This window comes from Podarcis vaucheri, assembly GCF_965113315.1.
Source record: "Podarcis vaucheri genome assembly, chromosome: 1".
Classification (NCBI taxonomy): Eukaryota; Metazoa; Chordata; class Lepidosauria; order Squamata; family Lacertidae; genus Podarcis; species Podarcis vaucheri.
Genome location: NC_138759.1, coordinates 83792941 through 83808635, shown reverse-complemented (window position 1 = coordinate 83808635; position 15695 = coordinate 83792941). Strand labels below are relative to the sequence as shown.

Below are 15695 nucleotides of genomic sequence, written 5' to 3'. Positions count from 1 at the left end.
AACCTTGTGTGGTGTGCAAACTGGGGCATGATGTGCAACTGTGTGTGTGTGTGTTTATAAACATGTTTTAGATGCTTCTGTGTGGCTCTTCTGGGATCACCCAGACGTCATCACTTCCTTGACTTACTTCCTTTGCAGGGTGATGTTGGCCCTCAAGGATTCCCTGGGACGCCGGGAGAGCCTGGCCAGAAAGGTGAAAAGGTATGAGCTTCCGTCACATGGGCATATTCTGGTATCATTGAATTCTCAAGTTCAGCAGCCATCGGTGTTTTCTGAACAGATTTCGTTTGTGGCTGCTTTGCGAAAGTGTGGCCAGTGCTCTCATCTCTGTCACTTCCTCTCTTCACCTAGGGTGATGCAGGCATTGGTCCAAGAGGTTCTCCTGGGCCACCAGGACCACCTGGGCAACCAGGATTCAGTTCAAAACTGGACAAGTTGGTGAGTCCCAGATACCCACAATAACTGCATGGGAAGAAGCTGTTCTCCTTGTCACTGCCCCCTCTGGTTGAAGCTGTCTGGTGTAGCTGTCTGCTTTCCTCTGCAGCCACATTTCACCCTTCCCTCTCTACCCCCCCTCCTTTATTTAAATATTTATAAGCCACTCTTCCATTAAAAAAAAATAACAAGTCTGTGCATGGCATAATTTTTTATTGTATGCATTAATATTCTGGTCGTGTTTTCTTTTCTTTTTTTTTTACATCCAGTAAAAATCATTTTATTTGCCCAGACCTTTTCAGAGTTTATTTTTCATCCTGTATTTGTTGCTGTATTTATGATCTGTTTTGCTCTTAAATATCGTGCTGCTTTTACCAATGTTATGTTTTATTGTAAGAAGTGCTGTGAGCCCTTGTAGGCTGAACCACTGAATAATAAAGGAAAAAATAAATACTAGGCAATTTGAGAGAGTACTTTTCTTTCTCAATTATTAGAACACCCTTCACAATGTCTTGAGTCTGACTCTCTCATTCGGGATAAACTTAACTCCTTACACTGTTAAACTCACAGCAAGGAGGCCAGAGTTATGCCCGAGTCATGCAATTCTTTACCCCAGTAGCATTTCTCATTGGTGTGCTTATAGAACAGTGTGCTTTTCTTCCAGACATTTATCGATATGGAAGGTTCTGGTTTTGGAGGGGATTTGGAAACCTTACGTGTAAGTACCAAAAAGCAGTGTGAACAGGTGCTGCCTTCAGAAGGATTTCTTCTGGGGAGGGGGTGTATGGCATGCACCTCAGAAGTTAACTTGCACCACAAATGCTCTCTTATATTATATGTTCACAGCTGATTTTGAATCCTATTTGTTGTGTTTCAGGGCCCCAGAGGACAACCCGGGCCCCCAGGACCACCTGGTGTACCTGGCTTGCCAGGACAACCTGGAAGAATTGGGACGGATGGCAGTGACCTTCCAGGGCCCCCTGGCCTTCCTGGAGTGCCAGGTCGAGATGGCAGCCCAGGACCTCCAGGGCCTCCTGTAAGTTAAAGAAGATGCGGGGAAGGAATAATTGAGGATGGTAAAATGCGAGTCTCTCTCCAGAAACTGCCCCAGCTCCCAGGATTATGGGGCTTTGGCCTTGGTTGTCAGCTCATCCACTGCAGTTTCAGAGGCGTGGATAGGGGTGAGAGCCTTTGCCTGCTGCTTTGTTGTGCTCCTGTGGGGTTGCTGGAGTTAGTGCACTAAGTAAAAGCTTGCCAGGTGTTACCAAACCCCTAAAGTTATTGCATATTATAGGCTCCCTGTACTGCGTTAGCAGCATTTTCAGGGAGGTAACCTGAAACGTAACCTGGGACGCGGGTGGCGCTGTGGGCTAAAGCCTCAACGCCTAGGGCTTGCCGATCGAAAGGTCGGCGGTTCGAATCCCCGCGGCGGGGTGCGCTCCCGCTGTTAGGTCCCAGCGCCTGCCCACCTAGCAGTTCGAAAGCACCCCCGGGTGCAAGTAGATAAATAGGTACCGCTTACCAGCGGGAAGGTAAACGGCGTTCCGTGTGCGGCTCTGGCTCGCCAGAGCAGCGATGTCACGCTGGCCACGTGACCCGGAAGTGTCCCCGGACAGCGCTGGCCCCCGGCCAATAAATGTGAGATGGGCGCACAAACCCCACAGTCTGTCAAGACTGGCCCGTTCGGGCAGGGGTACCTTTACCTTTACTTTAACCTGAAACGTGGTCTTGATTAACTGGATGCATATGAACTTTAAGCTTCTGTTCTGCTGCTTTAGGTATAGGTCACAAATAGTCCTATATATGTGTGAGCATCACCGAAAGCTGAAACGGTATCCCAAAAATAAGCATGAGATATAATGATGTGACTATTGCACAATCTTGTAGCCAAGAGGTGTAAGTATGACAGTCTAAACTAGTAGCTTGTGGAACACAGGGCAACCTACTTTTCCTTTGGGGTGTGTGTGTGATAATCTGTCCCAAGTTGCTTCTCTGCACAGTTCCAAACAATGGAGCTTCTTTTATGAATAAACACACACCCGGAGCATCACAGGGAGAAAAGTGCTTTGTGGACACACCTTGGAGTGAAGAAACAGTGAGCAAGGGAAAGGTTTCACACTGAGAGCCAATGTGAGGTAGTGGTTAGAGCGTTGGACTAGGACCTGGGAGAGCAGGGTTTGAATCCCTACTTAGCCATGAAGCTCACTGGGTGACTTGGGCCAGTCACCATCACTTAGCCTAACCGAGGCATAGGCAAACTCGGCCCTCCAGATGTTTTAGGACTACAACTCCCATCATCCCTAGCTAACATGACCAGTGGTCAGGGATGATGGGAATTGTAGTCCCCAAACATCTGGAGGGCCAAGTTTGCCTATGCCTGCTCTACCATACCTCATGGGGTTGTGAGGGTGAAATGGGGAGGAGGAGAACCATGTATAACACCTTGAGCTATTTGGAAGAAAAAGGTGATATATAAATGTAATAAATAAAATAATAAATAAATCACACACACACACACTGCAATCTTTCCAATAAAAATCCAACACATGCCCCCCTGCAAAAGTTGTGTCCAGTGGAAAATAGCTTTCATTCTTTTGGTACACAAAGACGTGTACAATATGTAGTTCTGTTTACAGGGAAGAGACGGTATCCTTTGACAAGGAATGGGTTTGGGATTAATGGATGCAAACTGGCTGATGGCAGCTTTTAGCACAACTTTCCTTTTCTAATCTTTTCCAGGGCCCTCCCGGTTCTCCAGGAAAAGATGGGATAGCTGGTCAGCCTGGGCTGAATGGAGCTAGTGTATGTATATTTCTCTCTTAGCTGTGCAAGTTCCTTTCACAGAGCTGTAATCCCGCCTCAGCAAGCCTGAGAAAATAGGCTGCCTCTGGCTTGAATTTAGTAAAAAAAGAAAAGCACATTCACACTTCTTTTCCTTTGCTGTTTCCAGGGAGAACCAGGAGAACTAGGCCTCCCAGGAGCACCTGGACCTAAGGTAGAATAGCTCACTTTCTGGGTACAAGACAGGGACAGGACAGAGTAAGACTGAGGTTGTCTTTTTCTCATAGGTGGTTCAGACATTTAATCTTCTTTTCCTGCTTCTCAACCTTCCTATTTTCCATTTACTTTCCCCCACCTAACTAGAATACTCTGCTTCCTATCTCCCCTGATGTGTTAGAGATACTTTCTTACTACTACAGAGCCCCATACAGGGGAAGACAAAAAATGGAGGTAACATCACTGCGCATGTGTTTGTCTGGCACAAAAAATGCAGTTTGATATGTGTGCAGAGGTGTAATAACAATACAGTGTGATCCTGCATGTTGAATGGTTTGTGGAATTGTGGGGAGAAACCCCCCTGCCCTCTATTGCAGTATGACATGCAGCTCTGGGTGTTTTCTAACACGTTCTTTGAACTGGCCTAATTGGTGGTGGTAGTCCCATTAAAAAAAAAAAATCATGTAAGGTTTCTTTTCTCACCTAGGCACTGGAAAAGACACATATATCCACATCTCCTTCTATTAACCCAGCACTCTTAAGAGATGTAAAAGAAGATACAGATTTTTGTTCCTCTAACCTTAGTGTTTTTGACATTATTTTATTAAAAGCAAGCTTAAAAACATTTCAGATGAGAATGCCTTTATTATAGAACGTTGATAAGACAATAGCATCTAGCTATAAAATAAAAGCAGTCTATATTTTCTGTAAGCTACGCTTCCCGTAGACCATAATTTACTTTTTCTTCTTAGTGCACATGTTCTGCCTGATAATGAACAAAATGCAGACTTTGGGTACAGTCCTGAAGCCAGTGTGTCTGACGTCAGATTTCCTTACATATCCCCAGTACACTTGCTTATGTAAAAGACCTAAACGTGTGTGTAGACCACCAGTTTGGGGCACAGAAACCACTCCTGTACGGGAGTGCAAATAAACGGTTGTATGCATTAAGAGGTTCTGTGTGGTGCATATCTACATGCTAAGTCAGCTGCAATTCGACAGCTGCAAAATTCAAAATATGCAGGCTGAGTTAGTCCCCAATTTTATGCAATTTAGGGTGCTTCCTCTGTTCAGCTGCACACACTTATATCATTGGAACACTTGTGGCATTGTACACTTCAACCAGTGTGAGCATCTGACGACAGAGCGCAGATCAGAAGCATGTGCCATTCTGGGATGTGATGCGCATACAGATGTTTGTAATGCATGTAATGAGAGAGAGGCAGCATTGCAAGGTTTTCTTTCAGAAATGCTGTGCATAATATCCTATTACCAGGCTAATTTTGGCCCTCTTGTACTTTCCTTCTCTTTGCTCTTTTCAAACATCCTTTCCTGTTTTCTTCCAGGGCAGTAAAGGAGATGCTGGGTTGCCGGGAGCACCGGGTGAAACTGGCCTGGCAGGCCTTCCTGGGCCCATGGGTCCCCGAGGACAGCCTGGTCCTCCTGGCCCACCTGGGCCAGCCTTTGGGCCTGGATTTGTGAGTACCGTATTTGAAATGCCATTGTTGAACACACCACTGTTCCGTGGGCTCCATAAGACCCAAGAAGTGCAAAATGTTGGAAAAACTTGGTTGTACTACTAGTAGTTGTTCCATCAGTGTGTGAGGTGCTTAGCAGAGTACCAAACAAATAGAAATGTTCCTCTTTTCAAACTAAATGTGAACATGGATGAAGGCAATAAAAGGACGAGAGACAGGTGGAGGCAAGGGTAAATAGGTGACTGTGCACTAAATTAAGTTACACACAGGCTACAGCCACACATTCATATCACTTTAACAGTCATTCCTTTTGCCCCAAAGAATCCTGGGAACTGCAGCTTACAGACCTACAATTTCCAGCCCCCATGAACTCTGCTTCCCAGCATTCTTTGGGTGATTTAAATGTATGGTGATTATGTTGGGACTTTGCTTCAGTAGGAGATGAAGACTAAGGGACTAAGTCAAAGGTTTCCTGGGAAAAGAGAGATTTGAAGGATGTGAGAGTGAAGTGGCGTCACATACATATTTTAGAAGGAAGTTCCAGGTATAAGGAAAAGCAAGCAAGGAAGGAAGAGTAGAGTAGTTTGAGGGAACAGAAGATGGTCAGAATTATCCACTGCATCTCTCTCAAAGACCAAAGCAACTGGCTTTTCTCTGTCAATCCCAATTTCCGTACCTCCATAGAAATGAACCAAATGGTTTAGGCACATGGGAATTTTTACACTAACCCTGTGACTTGGGCAACAATGTATGCAAGAACCAACTGTCTAATTAGATAATGTTTATTAGGAATAAAGAAGGAAAGGGAAGAGAACAAAGGAACTAAGCAGAATATTGAAAATAAAAGGAGCTCTTTAGCTCAAGTCTAGCTCATCAAGAACCAGTGACTTAGAAACAGGCATAGCTGGTCATTTGCAGGGTTTTCTGTTGGTCAGTGACAGACAAGGGACCTTAGTGTTAGGGACAAAAGGCTGCATAGCCATAGCCTCTCTCTTTTTAAAAGGGTTTCCTACCCACATTGCAGTTGAGTGTCCGGTGGCACTTCTCAGCCAATTATTTGCCAAGTCACCTGTAAACACCTGTAGGGGAGTTAGAGGGGTGAGGATGGTAGGAAGCTCCTGGGGATGTGACTATCTTAGTGTTCATTCTCACTGGGATTTCTTGATGTTGCTTCCAGAGGGACCTATCCTGTGCTTGTGTATTTGGGAACTTGGATATGTCTGGCTTGCTCAAGCAAAATGGATGGGAAGAGATCAGGGCTTTTCTCCACAGGCTTTACCTGATGACAGTTCTGCCTGGAGACTAACACCATCCATTCTTTCTTAGGATGACATGGAGGGCTCAGGGCTGCCGTTGGTTTCTGCTGTTCCTGGAGCACGTGGACCAGAAGGGCCACAGGTATTCCTCATTCCATTTCTCAGTATTGCCTTCCTCCAAAGACTCCATCACTGTGGAGCATGCAGGATTTGAATAACACAAGCTTTATTTATGAGTAAAGATGCATAGGAATGGGCTGCTAATCAGTTTATATTTTTTATGAGTGTTGAGGTTAACCTTATAGCACTGTGTGGCTATATTTTACCACTTGTGATTAAGGGGGGTGCAGACCAAATAAGAAAGTTATGAGCTTTTGAAGTTATCTTCTGACCCCCTCATCTACAGGATGATGGCATATTATCACCTGAGTCTATACTGGACATGCATTAAAAGCTTTCCATGTTGCCAGTGTCCCGCTGGAGACATTCGGTCTGTTGTTGTTCTTCTTGCAGAAACAAGCATATTCCACTAATTGCCATGTTAATGTCCTAGTCCACAGCTGAGTGTCAGGCACACTCTGAAAAGACAGACCTTGCCTGTAGACTGTGATACTTAAAATCTGAATAGCAGACCTTAAGTTACGCTATAAAACATGGATCCTGCTATGTCATTATTGTTAATGGATGCTAAATACACACAACAGGTATAAATATGGCTTTGAGGAGATAGAAGTATAGGTCATGAAATCTGACAGAATTGAGTTGATGACCATTTTTATTTTTATAGGGACCACCAGGGCTTCCAGGACTCAAGGTCAGAATTATTGTTGTTACTATTTTGTTGTTGTTGTTTGCTGCTGTATTTAACTAGTTGGTTGGTAGGCAGTATGGCTTGGCTTGTTTTAAGCCAGAACTGCACCCACAAATGAAGGTATCCATCTCTCTGCCTGATCTGAACTCCATTTAGTGTCCAGTGCTCTTTTTAAAAAATCATTTTCCTATTCAAGTTAAGGTCCTTTCCATAACAGGCCAATCATATTAGTTCACTATACAAGGCGAAACGTGGATGGTGGCAGGTTGAGTGGGCAGAGGACTACTGAGTTTTGTGGTGTTGTTACAATGAAGCACTCAGAGTGTTGAACTAGGTTGGTGCAAATATATTCTGCAAGGCATGTATGAATCAGGTGTGGGTAGGGAAGGGTTATAGAACAGCAAGATGAGGCTCTTACGGTGCTTTCCTTAGTCCTGTCTCTTGTCATTCAGACTAGGATAACCTCTACATTTTGGTGCAGCGTCTTGGCTCTCACAAAGGATGCATACTGACCCAAAAACAGAGCTGTCAAAAGCAGGGGTCAGCAACCTTTTTCAGCCTTGGGCCGGTCCACTGTCTCTCAGACCATGTGGTGGGCCGGACTATATATTTTTTTTTGGGGGGGGGGAAATGAACGAATTCCTATGCCCCACAAATAACCCAGAGATGCATTTTAAATAAAAGGTCACTTTCTACTCATGTAAAAACACGCTGATTCATGGACCATCTGCGGGCCAGATTGAGAAGGCAATGGGGCCGCATCTGGCCCCTGGGCCTTAGCTTGCCTACCCCTGGCCAAAAGGCAAGGTGCCTCACTCCAACTGCCCTGGCAGAACACAGGCAGGACCATTCCAATTTAGATGGTGCTGCACACGTGTCATACTGTCACATACTGTCACAAGTTCCATCCCACCATCAACAGCACAAAAAGATAGTATGGACTAGGACTCAAATGGAAAAACAAAATAGAAAAATTACAGAGCACATCTTTTATTTAATGTGACCAGTAAAAATAGGCCTTCTGCCTGTCTTTTTGTTAATTTTCAGGGTGATGTCGGCAGCCCTGGTCTCCCAGGTTTGCCTGGAGTGAAGGTAAGACCATGTCATAAATATTGAGAAGTACGTGGAGAACTTTGGCTCCACCTCCCCTGCCGTGCCTGCTGGTTTATAAGAGATGTTTTGTTACTGTACTGCTATGAAGTCTTTTAACGGGAGCTGGACTGGATTGCTGAGTGGCATTTGTGGGGAAGGCTAGGATCCCTTATTAGGCTCCTTTGTTTGTTTGCAGGGAGACCCTGGATTGGCAGGTCTGGATGGTCGTCCTGGGCTAGAGGGTTTCCCGGGACCACAGGTGAGCATGAATTTCAGTGCAGTCATTCCTCTCTTTCTTGGCATCTTTTGGACAAACTCACAGAAAAGAATATCCTACAAATGTTTCTTTCTTAAAAAGCGGAAAATTAAGATACCCCTACAAATAATGAATAGGTTGTATCCAATTGAAATGAACAGACTTGCGTTTGTTCATTTAGATGGCTCTCTTCCGAGTAGAACCTAGATGGATGCAGCCTTCTGTGTGTAAGTGTAGCTCAGGAAGAAGCCCTGCAGAAACATGGGACTTCACAGCTGTATTATTCTCATCTCCCATGTCTAGTGTGTGCCCTCATAGAGTGACAATGTTGTTCTCCTCATCTGTAAGTTATTACACATCTCAAATACAACAATATTAATTGCACTCATCCCTAGGATAGTCCCAAGAGAGGGATCACTCTTCTTCCTTGTTTGTAAATGGAGAACAGATTGAGTGATGGTAGGTGACCCAAAGCCCACCCAATGAGTCCATGACTGAAGTGTGGGAGTTCAGCCCAGGTCTTCTGGATCTATGTCCAGGTCTCCATCTGCTGGACCACACTGGCTGTCACTTGCCACACAGTTCTTCACCAGACACAGTTCTCCATTGTGCAAAACTGTATCCTTCCCTGAAAATGTGTTTGTCTCCCCCATGTTTCTCATTTCAGGGAACAAAGGGTGACACTGGAGACCCAGGGCCCAAAGTAAGTACCCCCGTGGATTTCAGGAGAAGTTTTGTTTGTGTGTGCATGTGCACATGTATGAGTGCTTGTGTGCACACAACATGTTATGGTAAAGTGTAGTTAGGCCAGGATTGGCTTGCAACAGTTCCCCTAATAGTCAGCTGGTGATCTGTTTTAAATTTTGTTGTTACTGTATTTTAACTGTTGTAAACCACTTCAATTTTTTAAATGAAATTGAAGTATACAAATGCTTTTAGCAAACAAACAGAAAATGGGCTAGAATGTGTGCAATTAATATGTTTTGCAACTCACCCCCTAAAAACTTTATTATTATTATTGTTGTTGTTAATAATAATTTTTTATACTGCCCTTCATCCAAGGATCACAGGGCCGTTTACAATATAAAACACAGAAATACATACCATAGTAACAAACGAAAACAATACCCCACCCCTGTTTAAAAGGCCACAGATAGTTAAAGGACAGAGGTCTGGTTATAGAGGCAAGTTTTTGCGTGGCATCTAAAGATATATAATGATGGCACCAGGTGAGCCTAACTGGGGAGGGCATTCCACAAATGAGGAGTCACTGCAGAAAAGGCCTGTTCTTGTGTTGCTGCCCTCCAGACCTCATATAGGGGAAGCACACAAAGAAGAGCCTCAGATGATGATTGCAGCATCCGGGTTGGTTCACATGGGGAGAGGCAGTCCTTGAGGTATTGTGGTCTTGAGCTGTTGAAGGCTTTATAGGTCAAAACCAGCACTTTTAATTGGGCCGAGAAACTAATTGGCAGCCAGTACAATCAGGCCAGGATTGGTGTTATATGCTGAAACTGTCTTGCCCCTGTGAGCAAGCTGGCTGCTGAATTCTGCACCACATTCAAATGTTCTCTTTCTTTTCTTTTGAGGGTGAACGAGGTCAAGATGGAATAGGGCTGCCAGGTCCCCCTGGACCCCCCGGCCCTCCAGGACAAGTCATCCTCCTGCCCAGTGATGATGTAAGGATATTTGTGCTTTTTTATTGACCCCTTCCTCTTACTTCTGCAAAATCATGTTATTTGCTGTGAATCAAAATAATACTATTCCTTAGAGGACCCATTCCTCAAAGAATCAATTCATTATTTCTAATTATAAAGGTAATTTGTTTCTGTATTTTCTAGTTCAGCATCAACCATGAAAATATTAATACCCTGAAGTTCAATGACTGATAGTTCTCAGTTTCCTTCTTGGCAGATATTGGCTTGGTTCACATACCACACTAAGGCAAACTAGTGCGAACATGTGAGCCTACAGGCTCCCAGGGAGGAGATCATGGCAACTTTGCTCATGTCCAGCCATTTTGCCGCTGTGCTGCATGGAGCTAAGCCATGGCTTTGCTTCGAATGTTGTCCAAACCTGGGCTCATGAATTAGCTCTCTCCAGACAGATCATGAGCTATAACCAAGGTTGTTCTCGGTTTACTTACAGCTTGTGGTTTGCCTAGGAGAGCTGAACCCATGAGTTTGGATGACACACTAAGCCAAACCATGGTTTAGGTCAGTGCCGCTCATCAGCAAAATGGCTAAACCATGGTTTGAACCAATAGGTGATTGCCTCTAGAAAATTTTCTACGTGTTCCTTGTTGCTGTGGCTGGCTTCCAATAGGGTAGCAATCCCCCCTGCTCATTTTAGTTTTTAGGCAAAGGAGTCTAGATGTCCTTGGACTTAGTCGGGCATTCTTCTGAGTAGACATGTATTAGATTGCAAGGTTTAAATTTCTGATATAAGCCAGTGGGTCCTCATGCTGAGAAAATGCGGGGCCAGATTCAACTAAATAAAAGTGCTAGTTTCTTCCCTGTGCCCCCCCACTGCCCCAAATGGACTTGGAATGTATCCCTGAGGAACCCCCAGAATCCCAGCGAGCAGGGGGTGGGGGAGAGAAGAGGATTGTTCCATCAGAGAAGCTGAAATACTTTCACTGATCGACTAATTGTAATAGCTGAATTCCACCTATGGTATGTAATGTTACATTTGAATTCAAGCCCATCTCTTTTCTCCAGCTACTGTTGATTTAATAGAAATGACAGGGTAATGGCAGGAATAAGAATAAACAATTCAGGGTCATCGGTAAGAAATTTGTAGCATTTTACTGGACTTTGGATCAGACTTTAGTTTACCCCACCAAAGAATATGAGGAAATACAATAAAGATCACATTTTAACTATACCCTTTCATTATTTTTTATAGAAAACCTTACCTACTCTGCCAGGCCCAGAGGTAAGTAAAAAGCAATTTCTATCCTAGTGATCACTTTACTTTTATTTTGTGAGAAGGATGTTGTGGCAAACTCCCTCAATAAGATGGGAATGAAAAAATAAAATAAAGATGGGAGTGAGGTGATGTAATCTGGGTTGGGGTGTTTGAACACTTAAACACTCCCTGTCAGTAACACTTGAGAGGTCTGGTATTATCTTTATGTGGTAGTGTTTTCTGATAACCAACAGCAAGGATTTTTAATATTGTGAAAGGAAACGTATCCCTCAGCCAGAGGATCAAAGTAAGGATGAGGCACTATATAAACAAAACTGGAATTTTATTTAAACGTATTTGATGAGCATTAGAGCTTACTAATTTCAGTGATAAGGCAAAGCACTTTGTTTCACTCAACAACACTTTACAGAATAAATTAAGAACTTTACTTAAACCTTCACTTTAAACCTGTTTCTGATTAAACAGATTCCTCCTAGAACAGCCATTTGTTCTACTAAGCCAGTAAATCACTTCCAGCCCCTTCTAAGATATTTTCCTTCCCCACAGGGGAATAATATTGATGCCTTGTTTAGCAAGCCCCTAACCACCTGACTTGGGTGGCTGAAAAGGGATGTGGGTGGCGCTGTGGGTTAAACCACAGAGCCTAGGACTTGCTGATCAGAAGGTCAGCGGTTCGAATCCCCGCGACGGGGTGAGCTCCCGTTACTCGGTCCCTGCTCCTGCCAACCTAGCAGTTCGAAAGCACGTCAAAGTGCAAGTAGATAAATAGGGACCGCTCTGGCGGGAAGGTAAATGGTGTTTCCGTGCGCTGCTCTGGTTCGCCAGAAGTGGCTTAGTCATACTGGCCACATGACCTGGAAGCTGTATGCCGGCTCCCTCGGCCAGTAAAGCGAGATGAGCGCCGCAACCCCAGAGTTGGTCACGACTGGACCTAATGGTCAGGGGTCCCTTTACCTTTGACCACCTGACTAATCCTCAGCTAAACCATTTTGAGGCCCTATCTAGGCTCCAACCAAGCCCTATCAGATCTTCACCTGACAGTCAAACCTTATCTGACAGTTTAACTGCTGTTCTGATTTTTTGTTCTCTACTCTCTCTCAATTGGATGACAACTCCACCCAGCCCTGATTGGTTTCTGGGTCTTCAGGAGGCTGACTCAACATCCACCTGTCACAGATGTCAATTATAAATAAGCATCAAGCATAAAAACATCTGCACTGCAGATCCTCACATTGCTGATGTGCATCATTTCCATACAAATGTACAAAGTCACTTCTTGTAAACTGCTTCAGAAGCTAATCTGGCGCAAGAGTGAGAATGAATGATGAGGCATTCCCCATTTTCCCCACCACACCGCTTAAATTGACACACTGTGTTGGGGCTCAGCCTCTGTTTCCAAGACCATGACTGAGCAACTATAGTGACCCACACATTTGGGCTCGACTGATTACGTGCAAACAATTTATTTTAAAGTTTAAAGGGCTGGAGATAATACTATTATATATTTTATATGTTATTTATGCTACCCTATTTCTTCTTGCAGGGCAAACAAGGGCATGCTGGGTTCCCGGTAAGTAGTTGACCCAGTACTAGCCATACTGGGTAATGTTCAGTGTAGCACTAAGCAGATCATTCCTTCAGTGCATGGATTTCTCCTTGTGCAACAGAACAATCTCTGCCTCTTCTCTCACCTGGGTTCCTCCTAAATCTGTTCCGGGGGGGGGGCGTACTCCCAACCCTCCAGGACAGATTTGGGGACAGCATAGGGTGCACATGGAGGGAAGGGAGAATCCCCTTGTGGTAGTGCAAAAATGTGGCTTCATAGTGCTCAGATTGTAAGAATTCAGCTGCTCTACATCTTTGCAGTTTACCAGTGGCTGGAGAGGGGAGGGCATGCAGAAGTTTTTCCTTAGTATATAGTGGCATTCTCTGTTGCAAGAGAAAAATTGCAGCACATGTGTAAGGGCTCAGTGCACACTTTCTTTTGTGCTGCGCTTTCTAGGTACAGCTCTGGGTTTTCCTGGTCCAGTTTGGAGCGTTCCCCCCCCCCACCTTCTGCAGATTTCCCCTGGAAAGCCATTTGTTTGCTGCTGAATTGGAGAAGTGACAATCTTCTGAAAACCTGATTGCCGTTTGCTCCGATTCAGCAGTAAAACACAGGTTTCCCTGGGGTAAGCGGCAGGAAGGGGAGGGGAACACTCTGACAGAGACCTAGAAATCCTGGACCTGTACATGGAAAGTGCAGCCCATCAGGAAGTGGGCATTGAGCCCTAAGTCAGCTCTGTAAGTCCACAATAGTTGCTAGCACTCCAGCAAACAAACCAATTTACTAGCCCATTTACTGACATCTATCAGCATATGTAGGGTGGCACTGTGGGTTAAACCACAGAGCCTAGGGCTTGCCGATTAGAAGGTCGGCGGTTCGAATCCCCGCGACGGGGTGAGCTCTCATTGCTCAGTCCCTGCTCCTGCCAACCTAGCAGTTCGAAAGCACGTCAAAGTGCAAGTAGATAAATCGGTACCACTCCAGTGGGAAGGTAAAAGGCGTTTCTGTGCGCTGCTCTGGTTTGCCAGAAGTGACTTAGTCATGCTGGCCACATGACCCGGAAGCTGTACGCCGGCTTCCTCGGCCAATAAAGCGAGATGAGCACTGCAACCCCAGAGTCGGCCACAACTGGACCTAATGGTCAGGGGTCCTTTTACCCTTTACCTTTATCTGCATATGTGTAAAAAAAAGTTTTATAAAGCTTCCTAGATTGGTCACCTGGAGACTATTTTGGCACAGCTGATCAGGCAAGTGTCTATTCACAACCCGCTTTTTAAAGTCTTGTCACTGTGACTTGAGTTTGATTTTCTTTGCCTGTCGATTGTATGATAATCCTCCCCCCCCCCCAAAAAAAACCCCCCATAGCAGCCTGTTACTACTACTACAGACTTTGCAGCTGTACTAATATGTTCTGAACTGAGCCAATTGAAGTCAGAATGAATGTGTGTGAACTGGCCCTGACAAGGGGTTGGGTGACCTTGCTCCAAGCCTCAGTGAGCAGCTCTCCCCCCCTGGGGGCTGTTCTGGCTGAGAGCTGCCCTAGAGCAACCAGATGCAAAGGAGGGCAGCTTTGAGGCTTGGCAGCAATCGAGCTTTTGTTATGTTTTGCTTGTTTTTATTTGGTCAGCGGTTGTGTATATTGGACAAGGAATGGAACGAGAGAGAGAACCAAACAGGAAGGATATGTGTGTGTGTGTGTGTGTGTGTGTGTGTGTGTGTGTGTGTATAGGGGTGGGGAGGTGGCTGCAAAGCGCTTCTCCTTTTGCTTCTTTCCATTTCCTCTCCATCCCAGGCAGGGAACAGCAGACACCAGTCCTGCTGTATCACCTGCTGCTCCCGCATTTTGAGAGCTAAAGTGCACATAGCTTTTCAAACTAGGTAGATCACTAAATGGATTTTCTCTGGCATTTTTTCCAGCCTTAAACCCCACTTTTCCAATTAGTCTTTCCTCCCATTTGCAGGCTGTGCTAGCTTTCACCAGGAGAATAAGACAAACCACCTGCAAATCTACAAAGGGGAGAAAGTACAGATGGACTAGCACCAATAACCAAACTCTTTTGAGAACTCTAATAAGTAATTATATATATAAAAAAAGAATGTGCAGATTGGCCTGACTTGTTTTAAAGCAGGGCTTCTCTGGCGCTTTCCACAGTCAGCTTCCCCCAAAACATGAAGACTACTATTTTGATGGCTTGCTTGGCATTATTTGTAGACCAGAGGCTCATCCTTAGGCCAAGGCAAGCAGATCAGAGCAAAGGAGGGGGCCTGTTGGCTCACAACATGCTTTAATATCCCTAGATAAAGGGTGTGCAGTTGTGGGGGGGGGGGCAAAACAAACAAACAATATTGCTCCACTGACTCCTAATACTGAAAAGATGGGCCATGTGTCAATGTCATCAGGTGTAATTCTCTGTGATTCCAGGGGCCAGTGGGACCAAAAGGTGACACAGGATCGGCAGGTGTTCCGGGCTCTTCAGGTCCAAAGGTAAGACAATCATAGAATTGTAGAGTTGGAAGGGACCCCCAAGGCTCATCTAGGAATCTCAAAGCATCCATGAAGGTCACGGGTTCAAGCCCCATGTTGGGCAAGATATTCCTGCATTGCAGGGGTTTGGACTAATCATGCTCCCTTCCAACTCTACAATCCTATGACAGGTGGCCGTCCAACCTCTGCTTACAAACCTCCATGGAAGGAGAGTCTACCACCTTCTGAGGGAGTCCATTCCACTGTTGAACAGCTCTGTCAGAAAGTACTTCCTGATGTTTAGTTGGAATCTTCTTTCTTGTAACTTGAAGCCATTGGTTTGAGTCCTACCCTCTGGAGTAAAGCATTCCAGTTTGCAATTTGATCACCACAATGCAAATTTCTCCACTATCAAGAGGATTCTTACAA

General features: G+C 44.9%; 1 protein-coding gene across 4 annotated transcripts in view; it reads left to right on the top strand.

Moving 5' to 3' along the window:
• Positions 1 to 15695, top strand: part of COL18A1 (collagen type XVIII alpha 1 chain) — a 152088-nt gene that overhangs the window by 120451 nt on the left and 15942 nt on the right. For all 4 annotated transcript variants that reach the window (XM_082220741.1, XM_082220738.1, XM_082220740.1 and 1 more), the window contains 16 exons: positions 139 to 201; positions 352 to 438; positions 1100 to 1153; positions 1313 to 1471; positions 3175 to 3237; positions 3386 to 3430; positions 4779 to 4910; positions 6237 to 6308; positions 6954 to 6980; positions 8025 to 8069; positions 8266 to 8328; positions 8993 to 9028; positions 9915 to 10004; positions 11233 to 11262; positions 12800 to 12826; positions 15225 to 15287. In XM_082220741.1, the coding sequence (XP_082076867.1) occupies positions 139 to 201; positions 352 to 438; positions 1100 to 1153; positions 1313 to 1471; positions 3175 to 3237; positions 3386 to 3430; positions 4779 to 4910; positions 6237 to 6308; positions 6954 to 6980; positions 8025 to 8069; positions 8266 to 8328; positions 8993 to 9028; positions 9915 to 10004; positions 11233 to 11262; positions 12800 to 12826; positions 15225 to 15287 (1056 nt within the window). The remainder of the gene's footprint in view (positions 1 to 138; positions 202 to 351; positions 439 to 1099; positions 1154 to 1312; positions 1472 to 3174; positions 3238 to 3385; positions 3431 to 4778; positions 4911 to 6236; positions 6309 to 6953; positions 6981 to 8024; positions 8070 to 8265; positions 8329 to 8992; positions 9029 to 9914; positions 10005 to 11232; positions 11263 to 12799; positions 12827 to 15224; positions 15288 to 15695) is intronic.